The 17146-nt window shown below is 46.2% G+C and overlaps 1 protein-coding gene across 1 annotated transcript in view; it reads right to left on the bottom strand.

Moving 5' to 3' along the window:
- MEX3C (mex-3 RNA binding family member C) overlaps window positions 1-16522 on the bottom strand; it is a 29422-nt gene extending 12900 nt beyond the window's left edge. Inside the window, exon 1 of the mRNA XM_081881413.1 lies at window positions 15003-16522. Coding sequence (XP_081737539.1) covers window positions 15003-16479 — 1477 coding nt within the window. The 5' untranslated portion in view covers window positions 16480-16522. The remainder of the gene's footprint in view (window positions 1-15002) is intronic.
- Between the last annotated feature and the right edge of the window lie 624 nt (window positions 16523-17146).

Raw genomic sequence — 17146 nt, 5'->3', positions numbered from 1 at the left:
AAAGCCACTTCTGAAGGGTGAGGGACTCTCTGGAATGGCGTGTGACTGGGTATGGGGGACCATAGCAGGGCAGGGTAACAAGAGATAAATTGGCAGGCGACTGCCTTGCGTAAGTGGTTCCAAGACGTCTCTGGTTCCAAGCTCTTGTAAATAAAATGTGATTGCCATATAAGTTGGCAGGTGGAACATATACCTGTAAGCACAAGGGCCCAGGTTCGGTCCACGGCACCTTCGGCTAAAGGAAGCTAGGTAGCATAGCGTTGAGAAGCCTGCTGCCTAAGGGCTGGAGAACTAAATCCATTTCAAGAGATGATACTAAGCTAGATGGACCAGTTCCTTCTATCTTGTTTTATAAGGTTGATTTTACAAAAACAACAACTGTGAATTTGCTTGCCACCCTAGTCACCTTTGGGAGGAAGGGTGGGATAATAAATTCATTAAATAATAACCCTGTGCCCAAAAGGGAACTTTCACTATTTTGTACTGATTCAAAGGCCAGAAGCCAGGTTATACTAGCTCAACTAGTCTTACAATGAGTATATTTTAATCAAAGGAGCAATTAATTCATCAACTTTAATTACACAAAACAAGGTGGAGCACTTGTTCAGTGACACCTGTTAACTAGCTTCCAAAACTTCAACTCAAACTGGTGGGGATGGGGAGAAAGAACCATGCAATTATACAGTGTAGCTTATGTACAAAGACTGATCTGGGCATTATGGTTTATTCATGTTTAGCAGCTTAAAAGTCACAGCTACAGAAATGGTAGGGGTGAATTCATTTATTTAAGAAAATGGACACAATCACCTGATTGTAAAAAACCTCAACCTTAAACATAGTTAACTAGTATGTGGAACACATTGTCATATCCTCCTTATCTCATCCACCCACTGCCAGGAGAGATAAAAACTGATTACTTTTAAAGTTTTACTTTAATGAAGATTGCCAGATTGTAAAAGCTTCAAGTATAACAAGTTTCTATTTTTTAAAAAACTGGTAAAAATGAAATCTGAACGTAATGCAAACATTTACAGTGGAATTTAATGTGATACTACAAGTGTTTTCGTTTACATAAGCTTATCAGCCTTGCCAGATAGCATTCCTCCCCCCCCCCCACTATGCTGGGGATTCTCCTACACACACACCCCGAGCCAATTTCAGGGTGAACAGGGAGTAAAAGGGAGGGAGCCCAGTTGCACAGGGTTTCTGTTGAGGGCGTTTGTAAGGTGAATCCTGCCCATTACAGTCATATCTTGGTTGACGAACGCCTTGCGAGTCGAACCTTTTAGGTCCCAAACACAGCAAACCCGGAAGTGAGTGTTCCAGTTTGTGAATGTTCTGTGGAACCCGAACGTCTGACGCTGCTTCCACAGCTTCCAATTGGCTGCAGGAGCTTCCTGCAGCCAATCGGAAGCTGCGCCTTGGTTTCCAAACGTTTTGGAAGTCGAACAGACTTCTGGAACGGATTCCATTCGACTTCCAAAGTACCACTGTATCTCTTTAAAACTGTATTTATGTCACTCTTGTGAGCTTTTGATGAAAGGCTACTGTTTGAAAAGCAATCACTGTGGGGAAAACATATTCAGTAATCATCATTGCAGCACAACAGTCCATGTGCTCATATTATGGTTTGATCTCTATGGCAGCAGAATCTAGTTGATGCCATTCTGAATCTCACTAGGATCATACACCAAGTACTTATGATGATCATATACTCCTTTTTTATGCCCAACTACCCAGGAACTGCAATGTATTAAAGTTCTGAAATAATTTCTATAAACAACATAAACAAAATGAATAGTCTATTTCCACTACACAGAAAACACTGCTTTGTTCTAACTACAATTCATTGCTTCTGAAAAGATATTGCTGATTGTTACAGTCCAGTCTTATGAACACTATACAGTGGTACCTCTAGATGTGAACAGGGTCCGTTCTGGACCCCCGTTCGCATCCTGAGTAGAACGTAAGACGCGACTGCGTGTCTTGCTGCTTCCGCGCATGACATCATTTTGAGCGTCTGCGCATGCGCGAGCGGCGAAACCCGGAAGTAACACACTCCGTTACTTCCAGGTCACCGTGGAGCGTAACTTGAAAACGCTCAACCTGAAGCACATTTAACCTGAGGTATGACTGTACTAGTGGGATGCAAATACTTACCAAATGTGATTGGGAAAGAGGGTCCCTAGTGGGGGTGGCCCCAAACCAGGTACTTTGGGCAGTGCTGCCTGTTTCCCACTATGTGGACTAACTTTGATGTCTCGTGTGATCACCAGATGCGTGGAACTGTTTCATACAGCCATCAATTCTTTCTCTCTATTGGCTGCGTTGTCATTTGTGTATGGGTAGAAGATTTGAATCAAACTGGTTCTGAGCCAGTCCAAGGATAACTCACCCATTTGTACTTGCCTATAAGTAGATATTATTTCACAGCATTAAAAACACAGTGCTATCTTGCTTTTTACAGCTGCAAGCAGGAGCACAGTGGAGCACTGAAATCCCTCCTCATGTGGAAACTACACAGATATGAAAAAAGCTGTGAAAATGCTTTTTTAAAACATGTTTTGAAAAATATATTGAATTTGCCATAACTTGCCATCGCCATCTAGTGTCACATTTGTATGTTGTATTTTAAAACACATTTAAAACATTTTATTTGCAGCTGTATAGCTGAGTCCTCAGTAACACATAATTCGTGAGTACTGATGCGTTTTTGAAGCACTACCTTAGCACTGATTTTAAACAAATTTATTTAAAGAGATGCAGCAATAAGCCTGAAATACTAATGTATCACGAATGGGAAAAACTATTCTAAAAGCCAGAATTCACCAAGCCTCTAGATTTCCACTACCAAGACTTTTCAGTGGCTGACACAAATCTGTTCAAAAGGTAACCATAACATTGAAATAAGACAGTTGCAGGGGGTCCCAGAGGAAATGTTGCAGAACTTCCTAAGAACTGAAAGGGAACCGCAAGTTACTGAAATTTTATTTAGAATTCCCCAGTAAGAATGGTAATGGAGAAAAAATAACATGCCATATCAATATATAACACGCTGAATTACATTTGGAGTTCACAACTGTATGTTAAGCGAGACTATCTGCACTGGAGGAAGTGTCTCAGCATTTATTTTCTTTTTTTGAGCCCAAATGGGCTGCATAACTTGCCCTCAGATAACAGTCACAATCACTCTGCATGGAAAGGGCACCGACTGCCATTAGTCACAAAGGTTATGGAACAGAGAGAAGAGTTATAAACAAAACCTCCATGGCTGTGATCAGATCACTTGGCCTTGGCCTCTTAGGAGGACTCTGGGAACTCAGCTTTCATTAAAATAAGCCTAACAAAAACATACACAGAGAAGTGCTTCGAGCCCTCACAGCTGTCAAGCAAAACTAAAATCACGTGCAGACAGTGCCTGCCAAAAGACTGAAACCAGAGAGGATGTGAGCAGGAAGCATGGGCAGAACTTCCTTAATCATCAGAATTCCCTAACCCACAACACAGCCTCTAGCCCGGCTTCTTGTCCCAGAATCTACAGCCTTGAGCAATCCCTCCTCTATGTTTGCAGGACTAACAAGAGTTTTGCAATAGCTCTCAAACCCCATCACTATTAAGGTGAGTAGTAGTTTGGATTTGATATCCCGCTTTATCACTACCCTAAGGAGTCTCAAAGCGGCTAACATTCTCCTTTCCCTTCCTCCCCCACAACAAACACTCTGTGAGGTGAGTGGGGCTGAGAAACTTCAGAGAAGTGTGACTGGTCCAAGGTCACCCAGCAGTTGCATGTGGAGGAGCGGAGATGTGAACCCGGTTCCCCAGATTACGAGTCTACCGCTCTTAACCACTACACCACACTGGTGACTATTGTGCGTCTTTATGATCATTGTTGGAAAAATACGTTTTAATTTTGACAAATCTGCATACCCCTTTCTCCCAGAGAGCTCAGATTACCTGTAGAGTAGGTTATGCCCAGGGTTACATTGTGAGAGTCACAGCTGGATGGTGATTTGAACACCCACCTCCCTGAGTCAGGTTTACATGTTCTATTACACCAAACAAATCTAAGTCCCATACCCCTTCAAAGGCGCCAGATTGGACAAATACACAGAAAGTTTCAAGGGCTCTACAGCCTCACACTCCTGGAGTCTTGTATGTCTGCATTTCAATGCTTGTTTATTTATTTTAGCAAATAAAATAAAGCACCATGAAAAAAGGGGGGGGGGCATCCATTGTATCACTGCTTCTCAAATGTTTTAACTAACACCATGCACATATATGGTAAAGGGTTAAGAAATGGGTCCCCCAAATGCATGTTTGAGTTAAAAGTGGGTGCTGGGTCTGAAAAGATCGGAAATGTTTTACAAGTTGACTCTCATCTAGGGAAATGCATGAAGAGATTTAAGCATGCAATATGGGACTCTCCCCCTAACTTCTCTGACTTTGGAGTTCATGTCTGGAAATGCACTCCAATATTTTATTATTACTCAAAGTGATTTCTTATCCTCCGAATGAGGAGCTCCCTATGTCCACAAAGATAAAGAAATTCATTTTTATTTGTGGCAGGGTCAGAGATTAGTTGCTTTTCATGTTGAAAGTCCCTGGTTCAATCTCCGTCTAGAAGGGCTGGCAGAGACCCCAGCTGAAATCCTGGAAAGCTGCTGCCTTCCAGTGTAGACAATACTGAGCTAGATAAACTACTGAGCTTGATAAACTCAATACAAGACAACTTCCTATGTTCCTACTCATTCAGGAGTCAAATACCGACAGCTGCCTCTTGATGTTGGCACTCAAAAGGCATAATTTATATAAAATACAAACAGACAGACAGACAGACAGACATGACAGTATTTTCTTTAGCAGGTTTAGAAGTTTGCCTCCTTTTTAATTTTTGACCTCTGTTTTGGAGATTCAATAAACCAAAGGCTAGGTTTCTTTTTCCCCCTTCTGACCTCCCTATTCTTATTGCAAGGAGGTTTGGAGTTGTGCAGACTCCAAGAAAGCTTCGATTGGGGACTGCCTGGCCCTCCTCTTTGGAAATGGTACTACAAGTTTCTGTGATGTCATCACATGCAGCAGGTGAGACCAGCCACCAAATTTGGGCTGGAGACAAAGCAAGCCAACCAGCAGCGGTCACCAACCTATTCTCAAGGTGGTCATTGAAACTTGTTCCTGGCCTGAATTCTCTGCTTGCTGTGCAGTGTGCCTAACACTGTCCATTTTTGGCAGCAAATCATTCTGGATGACTCTGTGCCTCATAACACAGAGCAAAGCTTGTAGTGAATGGAGCTGTGAGATACTTACTGCAGCCCTGCCAGCAATGGCTTCAGTACTGACGGTGCTGAATGTAAGGCTATAAATTCGCAAGCAGCTGAAGAAATGGAATGTGCACACATAATGCCCACCCACTGAAATCACACGAAGGCCAAAAAAAGAAAAAAAGACCTAAAATATCTAACACATTCCAGTTTCGGACTCCGGGAACTCTGATGTATTAATATTCCACAGTGGAAGTTACAAGAATATGCCACTAGCATATTTCAATATATACTAATTCTGGATGGAAAACATGTGTCATCAAGATGCATAATTACCTTGCTTGATTAGGTTACCACATTTCTGTTAAGTTACCACTCTTCAGTAACTCTCTCAAGAACTGTAATCTTAATGTCCATCTGGCCCTGTTTTCAGAAAGCTCACAAATCTTTCACCATTGTAAAGTTTCCTTTACAAAATAAATCACTCCATCTGCAACTACTCTACCCCAATTATTAATGCTCTGGAATTCAGTTTCTTGCAGTGCAAATTTCACAGGAGTTATCATAAGAATTTAAGAGGTACCCTACTGTATTATATTAAGACCCAGAAACTTGTTTCCATCAATGGCCAACCAGATGCCTCCAGGAAGCTCACAAGCTGAAGAGGAAGACAGCAGCCCTTCTCAGCATCTGGTACACTGCCTTTGAATCCAGAGGTTCCATATAACTGTAATGGCTAATACCTGTTGATAGAGACCTATCTTCTATGAACTTGATTTGATTTATCCTCCATCCTAAATGTGGAGTGTACAAAAGACTGTCTGAAGAAATTGCAAACTTAAATGGCAATTTCCAGCTAAATAAATCAGCTTTATTGTATGTTTTGTTTTGCTTTCATAAAGCACAGAGGTCCTCCCATATTACCTCTATTGAAATTTCAAGTACCTTTTAAACCTAACACTTTTCAGTCAGCAAAGAACAAACAAGGTAACAATGGGTAAAAATGAGCAGCCTAGTTAGCAGGGGAGCCATTTACTGTTCTTAAAACCTGTGGAGCTTTCCCCCCCTTGTTAACCATCATTTAACTAAATCCATTTTTCATAAAATTACTATTTATGTCAAATGAGAACTTTAATAACATGTAATGTACCTTCAATTTATTACCTTTCTATAGCTTGTAGAAGCTATACTTGTCCTCAAAGAAGTGTCAAATTGTGTTGGGAGAAACAACTTACATTGGCCTAGTTTGCACACAACATAAACTATGTACAGTACAGTCATACCTTGGGTTACAGACGCTTCGGGTTGAGCAATTTCGGGTTGCGCACCGCGCCGAACCTGGAAGTACCGGAATGGGTTACTTCCGGGTTTCAGCGCTTGCGCAGAAGCGCTAAATGGCACTGTGTGCATGCGCAGAAGTGCCGAATCATGTCCCGTGCATGCGCAGATGTGGCGCTGCGGGTTGCGAATGTGCTTCCTGCACAGATCACATTCGCAACCCGAGCGTCTACTGTAATGTAAATAAAACACAAAGGAGCTTTTGCTCCTCCCCTGCTTGTGACTTTGCCACACTGGAGAGGAAATGAGTCTGAGTTTGATTTTTAGATGACTATTGTCAGGGAACTGACATCAGAGCGAAAAGCAGAGGCAGGGCTCCAGAGTGATGCCGGAGAGGGAACCAGTCGGGGGGAAGGAATTCAGCGTGACACCAATAGAGAGGAGAGGGAGATGGAGGAATCGGTGTCAGGGCTCCAAGACCCTTCAACCGAAACCAGCGGAGAGAGCGCTGGCACACCCTTGCCGTCCCCTTACTTGCGCAGATGCGTTCCGCGCAGGGAACATAGGAGGAGAGTTGGGGTCAAACAGCTTTTATGCTGGAAGAGATTCAAGAAACGCCCACTGACGGATTCTGCAAGTGACTAACAGGTCACGGAGGGCGAGCTCTAACCCTAAACATGGTTGAGCAAACGATCTAACTGAACTGGAGGCAATTTACGCACGAGTAACCCACCCATAACCATTACAACTATCATATCTCCTCTCATCAAGGCTACCCTACTTCCTCAACCATTCCTCCCAAGGCTTGGATTTCAGACCCTTGATCATCTTGGTTGTCCTCTTCTGCATAAATTCCAGCTTGTCAATATTCTTCTTAAACTGCAGTGCCCAGAACTGGACACAGTACTCCAGGTGTGATCTGATCAAGGCAGAACAGACTGGTACTACTGAATTCCCTTGAATGGGACACTGTACATCTGTTGATGCCTCCTAGAATAGCATTAGCTTTTCTTTCTTTTTTGCTGCTGCATCACACTGCCAAGCTAAGTGTCCCCCATCTTATATGTGTGCAGCTGCTTTTTCCTGCCTAAGTGCAGAACCTTACATTTGTTCTTATTGAAATTCATATTATTAGTGTGGGCCCTGTTCTCCAATCCGTTAAGGTCGGAGTGAATCCTGTCTTCCGTGGAATTAACTATCCCTCCCATCTGCTAATTTGGTGACCATCACCTCAATTTCTTCATCCAAGTAGTTAATAAAGATGCTGAACAACAATGGGCCTAGGACAGAACTCTGTGGCACATCACTTGTCACTTTTTTCCAGGATGATGAGGAACCGTTAGTGAGTACTCTTTATGTATGGTCAGACACCCAGCTATAAACCTACCTAAGACTTACATCACCCAACCCACATTTTACCAGCTTCACTGCAAGAATATTATGGAGCTGATTGTACAAAATGGGACCAATAGCCCTTTGCCCATCCATAGCAAAGGGGATGGAGCTCTACCTGCTTTGGTAATACAGGCTCTGACTTTACATGGCGTGTACAATTGTACTGTACAATGTAAGCAAGGATTCTAACAAAATGTCCTTCTGAACGGGTATCTATTTTTCAACATTCCTCAAAATGTTTTATGACAACCACATCTTTAAGTGGAACAAGCCATTCACTATACAATGGTTATAACTCCCTCCCCCCCAAAAAAAACTATGGGGGGGGGGTTTGTTACCTGAGGTTATATTAGCCTGGATTAACTATGCCTCTTATGGCAACTTTGTCACTGAGCGTGCCTGGCAAAGCAGGAATTATGTGACTAAGGAAAATCCATTTAGCCCCATCCATTTTTAATGGCAAATTCTACTCAGATTCCTTCATGTTAGTGGTTTTTGTTTTTGTTTTTGCCTCTGGATAAAACACAGTTCTTTTGTCCCACCCACTTGGCCTTTGGAAGGCTGGAGAAATAACCTGGGCAACTGTTTTAGGTACTTTCAGAAATGTTAAATTCTACCATGGTGGCATCGAATGCTGAGCTGGCCGGGTGTAGTCTTGAATGCAGAACTACTCAGACATCTCAACTGGCCAACTTTTGCTTTCTAGGTTCAAATAGCACAATATAATTTTGAGAACTGTTTAATATGTACAGATGCACTAATGTTTGTTTCTTCCTCTCTTCACTTATGCATCTTTACAGAATTTTTTTTTTAAACAGGAATTTCTTTGTGGAGTCACAAATCTATTTATGACATGTTCTTTGCTATGCTGACTCTGTAGTGGCATCAGAAACTAAATAGCAGGAACATGTAGTACGGAAAGTAACTGCAATAAACAACAATAGCCTTTGGTGGTGGTGGTGGTGAAACAGAACAGGACTCAATTCTTATGGAAATAACATTTTCTGAATCTGGTTTGAAGGAACTGAATCCCTGATAAAGTACTTCTGGGGAAGAGCTACTTGTTCAACACTGAGGAGCATATCAGAAGCATATACCACACTTGAAGATTGTATCTTGCAACATTTAATTGCAGGTAGTTAACATAACTTGCATACCAACCTTTATGACAGATGCCAAGCAACAGATCCTATAGTGTGCTTGTTTTGCAGTAGCTCACGCCTCACTGTGAAAAGGTGGTTCAACCACTTGTTATGAACTGAGAACGGAGATTGGGGAAACAATGTATTTAGATTGGCTGCTACTTCTTTCCTTACTTCTTGGTAGAATCAACAAATTAGTACAATCCAGGCTGCAGAAGATATTGCTTGACAGCTACTGGACTAGCAAAGCAATCCAATGCAGGAATTTATTTCTAGGTAGACAACTCTTAAGTTCAATGGGACTTACACCCAAAGTAAATTGTGCATAGGATTCTAGCCTCTACTAATGAGGCAGATAATCCAACCTATCTTCTGTGCAAATTTAACTACATTGTAACTTCTCTTGTGTGTATGGTGTATATAGGTGGAACTGTAAACCTTCATTTTCTGCTCTTCCATTGATGCCTATGGGATGAATTTTAGTTACACTTGTATTTTGGTGGTGTATATTACACCAAACAGGTGGGCAGGGTCAGTGAATGGAGTCAGGATGCAGTGTTGTTTTATTCCTCTCCCCACCCCAGCACACTCATTTTCCACACTTGACACAACCCTTTTTGCCCTAATCTCTCTCTCTCTCTCTCTCTCTCCCCCCACCACTTTGATTTGTGCCAGTATGGCTTGAACACAGACAGTCTAAGCAAATGTGCCAAGTTATGTCGCCAGTTTAAGAAGAGCTCAGCCGGGGTGAAAAATATATCAGCTGGAATAGTGGGGATGTGTTGTATGTGGGAGTCATGATTGCACAGTAAATGGTCACACAGTTTCTTAAATTCCCTAATGCCTGCGATTCTCTTAAAAGGAGTAACTGTGAGCACTCCAACACATTTCTTCTGCTTTTGTTTGTACAAAAGGTCCACATTTAAAAATGCATTTTTCTTCTTTGAAAGTATGATTTCCTGCTTTTGTGCAATGTAGTAAGATCCTCAGGACAGCTATAAAGAAAGAATCTAGAGTAAACAGGGCATAAATTTGAGAGCAGAAGAGCCTTTTTGTCATAAACATGAAAATAAAAAGCAGGCACCCAAGAAACTTCAACCTATGTCACATAAGAAACGATGGGACAGCTATTTATTTAACATATAGTTTGTAATGGGTTTTTAAAAAATATTATTACTTCAATAAAGCCTTTTAGGGAATTACACCTAATTCTGGGTATCAGAGTTTAAGAAATATATTGACAAACCAAGATAATTAAGGGCCTGCAAACCAAGCATTATAAGCAATGGTTGAGGGAGTTGGGCATGATTAGCCTGGAGAAGATAATACCAAGAGGTTATAGGATAGGATAAAGTAAAGGTAAAGGTACCCCTGCCCTATAGGATAGGATAGCCATCTTCAAATATCTGAAGGGCTGTCACATGGAAGATGCCGCCATCTTGTTTTCTCCTGTTTCGGAGGGTAGAACCCAAACCAATGGATTCAAATAACAAGAAAGGAGATTCCGACAAAACATTAGGAAGAACCTTCTGATAATAAGAGCTGTTTGATGTCTACATCGGAAGGTGGTGCACTCTCCTCCTTCGGCGGTTGGATGGCTATCTGTCAAAGATTATTTAGCTGTGATTTCTGCATTGCAGAGGGCTGGACTAGGTGACCCCTCAGATCCCTTCCAACTCTACAATTCTATGATCTGCCTCTGAGATTTAAAATAGACTTCCATGGCAGCTCTAATCTCTAAATAGTGTTCTCTTTTGCCAGTTACCAAGGTAATAAAATCCACAGGACTACATGCCCCTAAAGGCAGTCTATTACGTGGAGGGAAGCATAAGCATGCATGCTCTCTTCACTTAGTCTCTGATGCCCCTAACCATGGGGATGTCATGTTCAGATACTATCTAAGTGCATAATTTCTTATGTGCACAAGCAAAAAGTGTATATTATTCATCAGCAGATTTTGTCAATAAACTGATTACAAGATTCGACTTACACATGTTGAATTTTAGGCGCATAAGATAGTGTTCCCTTCTGGATGCCCTCCAGATCTTTTTAGACTATAACTACCATTATTTCCTACCACTGGGTGGGGATGATGGGAGTTTCAGTCTAAAATACATTAGGTTGTGGAAGGATGATTTAGGGCAGGGGTGGCCAACTCCCAAGAGACTGTGATCTATTCACAGACTTTAAGACTAGCAGTGATCTGCCCCCTTTTTTGGGGTTCAGGTCAAGGCTTTTTTAGTGAGGACGAAAGCCCCATTTTTGGGGGTGCAGGGCGGTTTAAATGTTGAACTTCTTTGGGGGAAGCCAGTGATTGTCTAGTGATCTACCACAGACGTCCTGTTGCATGTGCCTGATTTAGGAAATAAGTGGGAACAGGATTTGGCTGGCTGGTGGGCTTCTAACCTCCCACAGCCTTGTGGGCTAAGTTAGACAGGTGGACAGGACTATCCACCTGTCAATCAGCTGGCATCACAATGACTGGTTTTTGCATAGCATGAGCATGGAAGCCTTAACCCTGTGCTCTGCAAGCTCCAACAATCAGCTGATTATTGAGCTTTCATGCACAGGACTATGCAAGTCCTGCTGATCAGCTGACTGACGTCCTTGCAGCCCCACTGTGCCTTTATCTGCCCATACCTGACAACATATGAAGTTAGGGGTATGGCAGGTGGGCATGGCTTAGCCAAGCATAATTAAGCCTGTGGGCAGGAGGATCCCCACCATGAGTGCTGGATATATTTGAATTTTCCCACATGGACAGCTGAGGATGCTAGAGATGAAGGTCAGTGGGCCAGTCTCCTCTCCACATGATGGACACGGGTAGGAGGAAAGTATAGTCCAATTTGCCCTACTGAATAAGTACATCACATGAGTAATCTTTAAAAGGTTATCTAGCCAGAAGCAGAAAAGCTGTTGGTCGTGGAATGTTATTGTGACATGGAATGAAATACAGGGAAAGAGGATTGTTAATATTTTCTAATAATGAGAAATAAGTACCGTTTATTAAATAATAAATGACTTTCAGCATCATACATAATATGCAAATTAACCAAATTTAAAGTAGCTGATTAATCAGTTAAGAAGCACAATGATTGACTACAAATACTTTTAAAACACAAGAGACAGCCAAACTTTTGAAGTGTTTATCAAATAACAAAAAATAATAATCACATGCTAGATAGTACTTTGGTTTAATGGAAATGCTTTTATCACTGACCACACCATCCACAAGGAAGTGATAACTTGATTTTATGACATCACAAGTCATGTCCTTATCAGACAAGCACAAACTGAGAAACAGGGTACTTGGTAGAAGCAACAGCAGAAAGCAGAAGCTGGAGGATTGGAGACATTGGCCAGGCAAACATGAAACAATACACCTATTCCCTCCTTAAATCTGCTTACTGTAAAACCCATTTCTTTTTATTTATGGCCTGATTCAGCACAAAGGGAAGCATGTCAAAGTAAAAGTCATAGCAGCATAACTTTGCTCATCTGAGTCAGTCCCTAACAAGTCAGTTGACTGCTAACAGAGGTAGTTAAAAGCCTGGTGGCAGCATCTGGCCTGAGGTTAATAGGTTTCATATTCAGTTATAATCAGAGCTAAAGTTTTTGAAAAACAACAAAATCAAGTTTTTTTGGGGAAAGGATAGCCACTTAAAATTTATAGCAGCAAATGATGCCTATCCTTGTATCTGCAAAGCCAGCTATGTCTGCTTCAGCTTTTTATTTATTGCTTCACAGGTCACACCAGCCTGGCGCTTTTGTTGTGTCCTTGAATACGCCTTCCCACCAACTTCAGGTTATTGTGCTCCTAGACAAAAAAGGACAGATGGGGGATAACTCTGAAGAGGAGGAGGAAGAGGAGCAGAAAAGCATCTGACAATTAACTGAAAGAGTTTGGGAAAGGATGAGTGGCGTTAATTCAACCGGTTTGTTTTTGTGCTTTTATGAAACTTGGAATACAGTACTCTACACTGTAGATGGGGGAGGGGGGGACAAGGAAAGCACAAGTTGTGGAAAAAGTGGCTGCTCCTCATCTTTATTTGCATGTTGCTTTACAAAGCGGCTCTGCTAGTTATCTTCTAACCCATCCCTCTGCACCAGCTTGGATTATGCCAACCCTTCAACTATAAATTATTATATCCCAGTAGATCTGTCGCCAGAGTTCTCCCTTCCCACACTTATATTCCTACTGACAGCGTTACAGACCACCTACAGCAACAAAACAGCATCTTCCCAAGTGTATCCCTGCAGATAGCAAATCACCACAGAGCATGCAGTTAAGATATATCAAATCCGTCATTGAAAGAGCTCTCAGAACCATACAACTGAAGTAACCCTTTATTGTGGTAGGAGTCCTATAAGGTGCTTGTGTATATTAGCAATGGCCTCACACCACATTACATGTTTATCTTTTCAAGGATAATGGGACCTCTTCTCACAATGAAGATTGAGCAGGTGACAAGTGCATCATTAAGTGAGCTACATGACCAAGTTGGGGACTGAACTCTGGTCTCCCTAGTACTCTTAACATCACACCAGCTTTCTACCAGGAAGTCATCTCAATATTCATGCCTCTTGCCAGCCCCAGGCATTGAATTCATCAACTATCCCAACTCAATTCTTTCCTAACCTCCCCCTGGCCTGAAGGGTGGAGATTCCACCACACCCCAGGCAATCTTTTCCACTGCTAAGTTATGCTTACATAGAAAGTTTTTCCTAATATCAGGCTTCGATATCATCCATTCTAAACTCTGCAACAATAAGACTTTGTGCACAGTTCTACCTGCGATAAATGTTCTATTCATCTTCTCCAAAATAATGCTTCCTGAAAGATCTCTGATCCTTTCTTTACGATCAATATACAGTATTCCCACCCCCACTTAATGGAAGCAAACATTCTTTCTAAGTGTCTGTTCTTCATTCAAAAAACAAACCCCACAGGCCCTACTCAGTTCTACCACCCATACAACTAAGTTGTTACTGTCTGTGAAAACTTAAGTCACCCAAATCTGCTCTTGCTTTCTGTGGAACATGCCCAGGCCTGTCCAAAGGCCTCCTACATTTAGTTTTACAATACCTTGGGCCTTTCCTTCCCAATCCAGCTCAAAACTCTTGCGCAGCTTCCCTTTCTCTACAGGTCACAGGAACACCAGAAAGCACCCCACATTTCGGAACGCCACTTCCTCACCCACCTGTTGGTATTACCCACCTACCTCCCACCACCAAGGTAACCCATTTAGCAACCCTGTAACCACGCAGGGCACCTACCAATCCCAACCCCCAAGTTCCAGAACCAAGAGGTCTTCTCAACTTCCAGCACATGTCAATCCTGCACATAGCTGTCAACTTTTCCCTTTTTAAAAGGGAAATTCCCTTATTCTGAATAGGATTCCTCGCAAGGAAAGGGAAAAGTTGACAGCTATGATCCTGCATCGCCTGAGGTCGCACCCCTCCAAACCCCTTATCCTCCAGACAATTTCCTCCTCCTCCCCTTTACCCCCCACCTGGCATCTTGGCAATCCCAATGTTCAGACCAGATTTCCTCCTGCTCCGAGGGTCTCCTGACCCACCCCGGAGCCTCGACTTCGCTCCAAGTCACCCCGCGTGCATCCCATTCCATCAGACCCAGCCCTGCCCAGTATCCCTTTGCACTTACCCTTGGCTTCCCTGGCCTCGTGCAAATTTCGTGTGCCATGCTACCCGCCCGCCCCCCTCGTGCTTCCCATGCACAAGAGAACAGGGCAGCCTCCAACAATGGCAATAATAATAATAATAATTAGGGAGGCCTCGCCCGAACCCAGTTTATCCAGATCCCGCCCCCCCCCCACGCACCAGCCTCTCCCCTTCCTTCCCCGGCGCCCACCTAATTTCGGGGCCCCGATCCCCGATCAACTCAGCCTCCCCACCCCAAAGCACTCACCCTGCCGCCCCACAATCTCGGCCACATGCTCGGAGCTGGGCACCGGCACGCACTCGGTGGTGTTGACGCTCTTCCTCCTCAGCAGCGCCGCCTGCTCGCCGTTCAAGGCCGGCACCGGAGGGATCCCGGCCGCCGCCGCCGCCGCCGCCACACCTCCTCCGGGCGGCCCGTAGCCCTGCGAGAGCATCGCCGCCATCACGCCGCCGTGGTGGGCATCGTCGCCGGGCCCGTACAGCGCCCCGCCGAGCGCCGCCTCCTGGGCCTCGAAGGCCGAGCCGGCGGAGAGGGGCGGCGGCAGCAGGACCGAGCTCAGCCCGGGGGGCAAGGCCGGCGGCGGCGGCGGCGGCGGAGGCAGCAGCAGGAGGGAGGCCGCCGGGACGCCGCCACCGCCGCCGGGCTCCAGCAGCAAGGCCTCTCCGCCGCCGCCGCCGCCTCGGTCGTCGTCGTCCTCCTCGTCAGGCGGCTCCTCCAAGTCCAGCTCCAGGTCGCCGCCGCCGCCCTCGGGGGCCGCCTCCTCCTCCTCGCCGCCGCCGCCGCCGCCGCCCTCCTCTTCCTCCTCCGGGCGCTCCAGCGACGGAACGGGCGCCGCCTCGCCCAGGCCCAAGCCGGCCAGGCGTTCCCTCAGCAGCGGCGGCGGCGGCGGCGGGTGATGGTGGTGATAGTGGAGCAGCAGGCCCGGCGGTGGCCTCGGCGGCAGCAGCAGCCCCACCAGCTCGGGCGGCTCCTCCTGAGGCGACGGCGAGGCGCTGCCGCTCGGCATGGCCTCGGCAAGGCCGCCGCCGCCGCCGGCAGCAGCAGCGGGCGGAGAAGAAGGAAGAGGAGGAAGGGGCGACGCGCTGGGGCTACTGGGCCCTGCTGGGCGACATGCTGCTGCTGCTGCTGCTGCTGCTGCCGGCTCTCCCGCGGCGGCGGCGAGGACGACGGCCTCCTCCTCCTCTTCCTCCTCCTCCTCCTCTTCTTCTTCTTCCTCCTCCGCCTCTTGCGGGGCTTGAGGCGAGGCGCTGGCAGCAGGAGCGGCGGCGGCGACGGCGACGGTGGTGCCGCCGCCACGGCCGCCGCTCGGCTCAGCGCTTCTTTTGTTCCATGGCGGCTTCCCCCCGCCGGCTCCTCCAGCAGCAGCGGCGGCGGCGGCCGCAGGCGGCGGCGGCCCAGGCAGCTCCAGCCCCGCCCCGCGCCGCTCCCCCAGCCGGGCGATTGGGTGGTGGTGGCGGCGGCGGCGGCGGCGGCGGCGGCTCAGCAACCGCAGCAGCAGCAGCCGGCGCTTGGGCAGGGCCCCGGGAAGGCGGTGGCTGCTGCTGCTGCTGCTGCTGCAGGAGGAGGCGGCGGCGGAGGGGGGGAAAGCGGCTGCTCCGGCCGCGCCTGGACGGGGAAAGGGGCGCGGGGCGAGAAGAAGCGGCGGCGGCGTTTGCGGAGAGGGCGGCGGCGGCGGCTCCTGCTGCTCTTCTCCCTCCTGCCCTCTGGTCTCCTCAGACACCATCCACGCGCCCGCCCGCCCTCGCTCGCTCGCCCGCCTCGGGCCCAATCTCGCCGCCAGGCCCCGCAGGATTGTTGGGTCGGCCGGGCGGGTATTGTGACGGGGGCGGGAGGGAGGCGGCGGCGGCGCCGGCCGGGTGAGCCGAGGCCTTGCCCTGCTTGCCCTCCGCGGCCTGGCCTGGCCCAACCCCTCACTCACGCCGGCCTTCGGTCAGCTTCCCGCTTCCCCGCCTCATCCCGCGTGGGAAGAGGAACGGAGGGAAGAGGGAGAAAGGCAGAGGCGCCTGAGGGAGGGAAGGTTGAAGGGCAGGAGCCGCTGTGAGGCGAGGGAGGAGCAGGAGACAAAGGATGGGCGCCCGTCCAGAGATTATATGCCATTTTATTATAATAATAATAATAATAATAATAATAATAATAATAATAATAATAATAATTCGACAGTTTCACACACAAGCGTGCCTCTGAACATGCACAGAATGCACGCACCTGCGCGCACACAACTTTTTTATTTACTTTTTTTTTTTTTTTTGCAAGTCTCACCCCCAGAAGCTTCCCCAGATCAAAGGCATGGCTTCCACCCAGGAAAGCCTGAGCCTCCTATATAATAAATGGCAGGGTGGCACCAGCCCTGACAAAAGAGAGAGAGTGGGGGGAACTAGCCCAGTTCCTTC

This window comes from Podarcis erhardii, assembly GCF_964252035.2.
Source record: "Podarcis erhardii genome assembly, chromosome: 11".
NCBI classification, from domain to species: Eukaryota; Metazoa; Chordata; class Lepidosauria; order Squamata; family Lacertidae; genus Podarcis; species Podarcis erhardii.
Note: the sequence above shows the minus strand (reverse complement) of the source record. Positions and strands in the feature narration are given on the sequence as shown.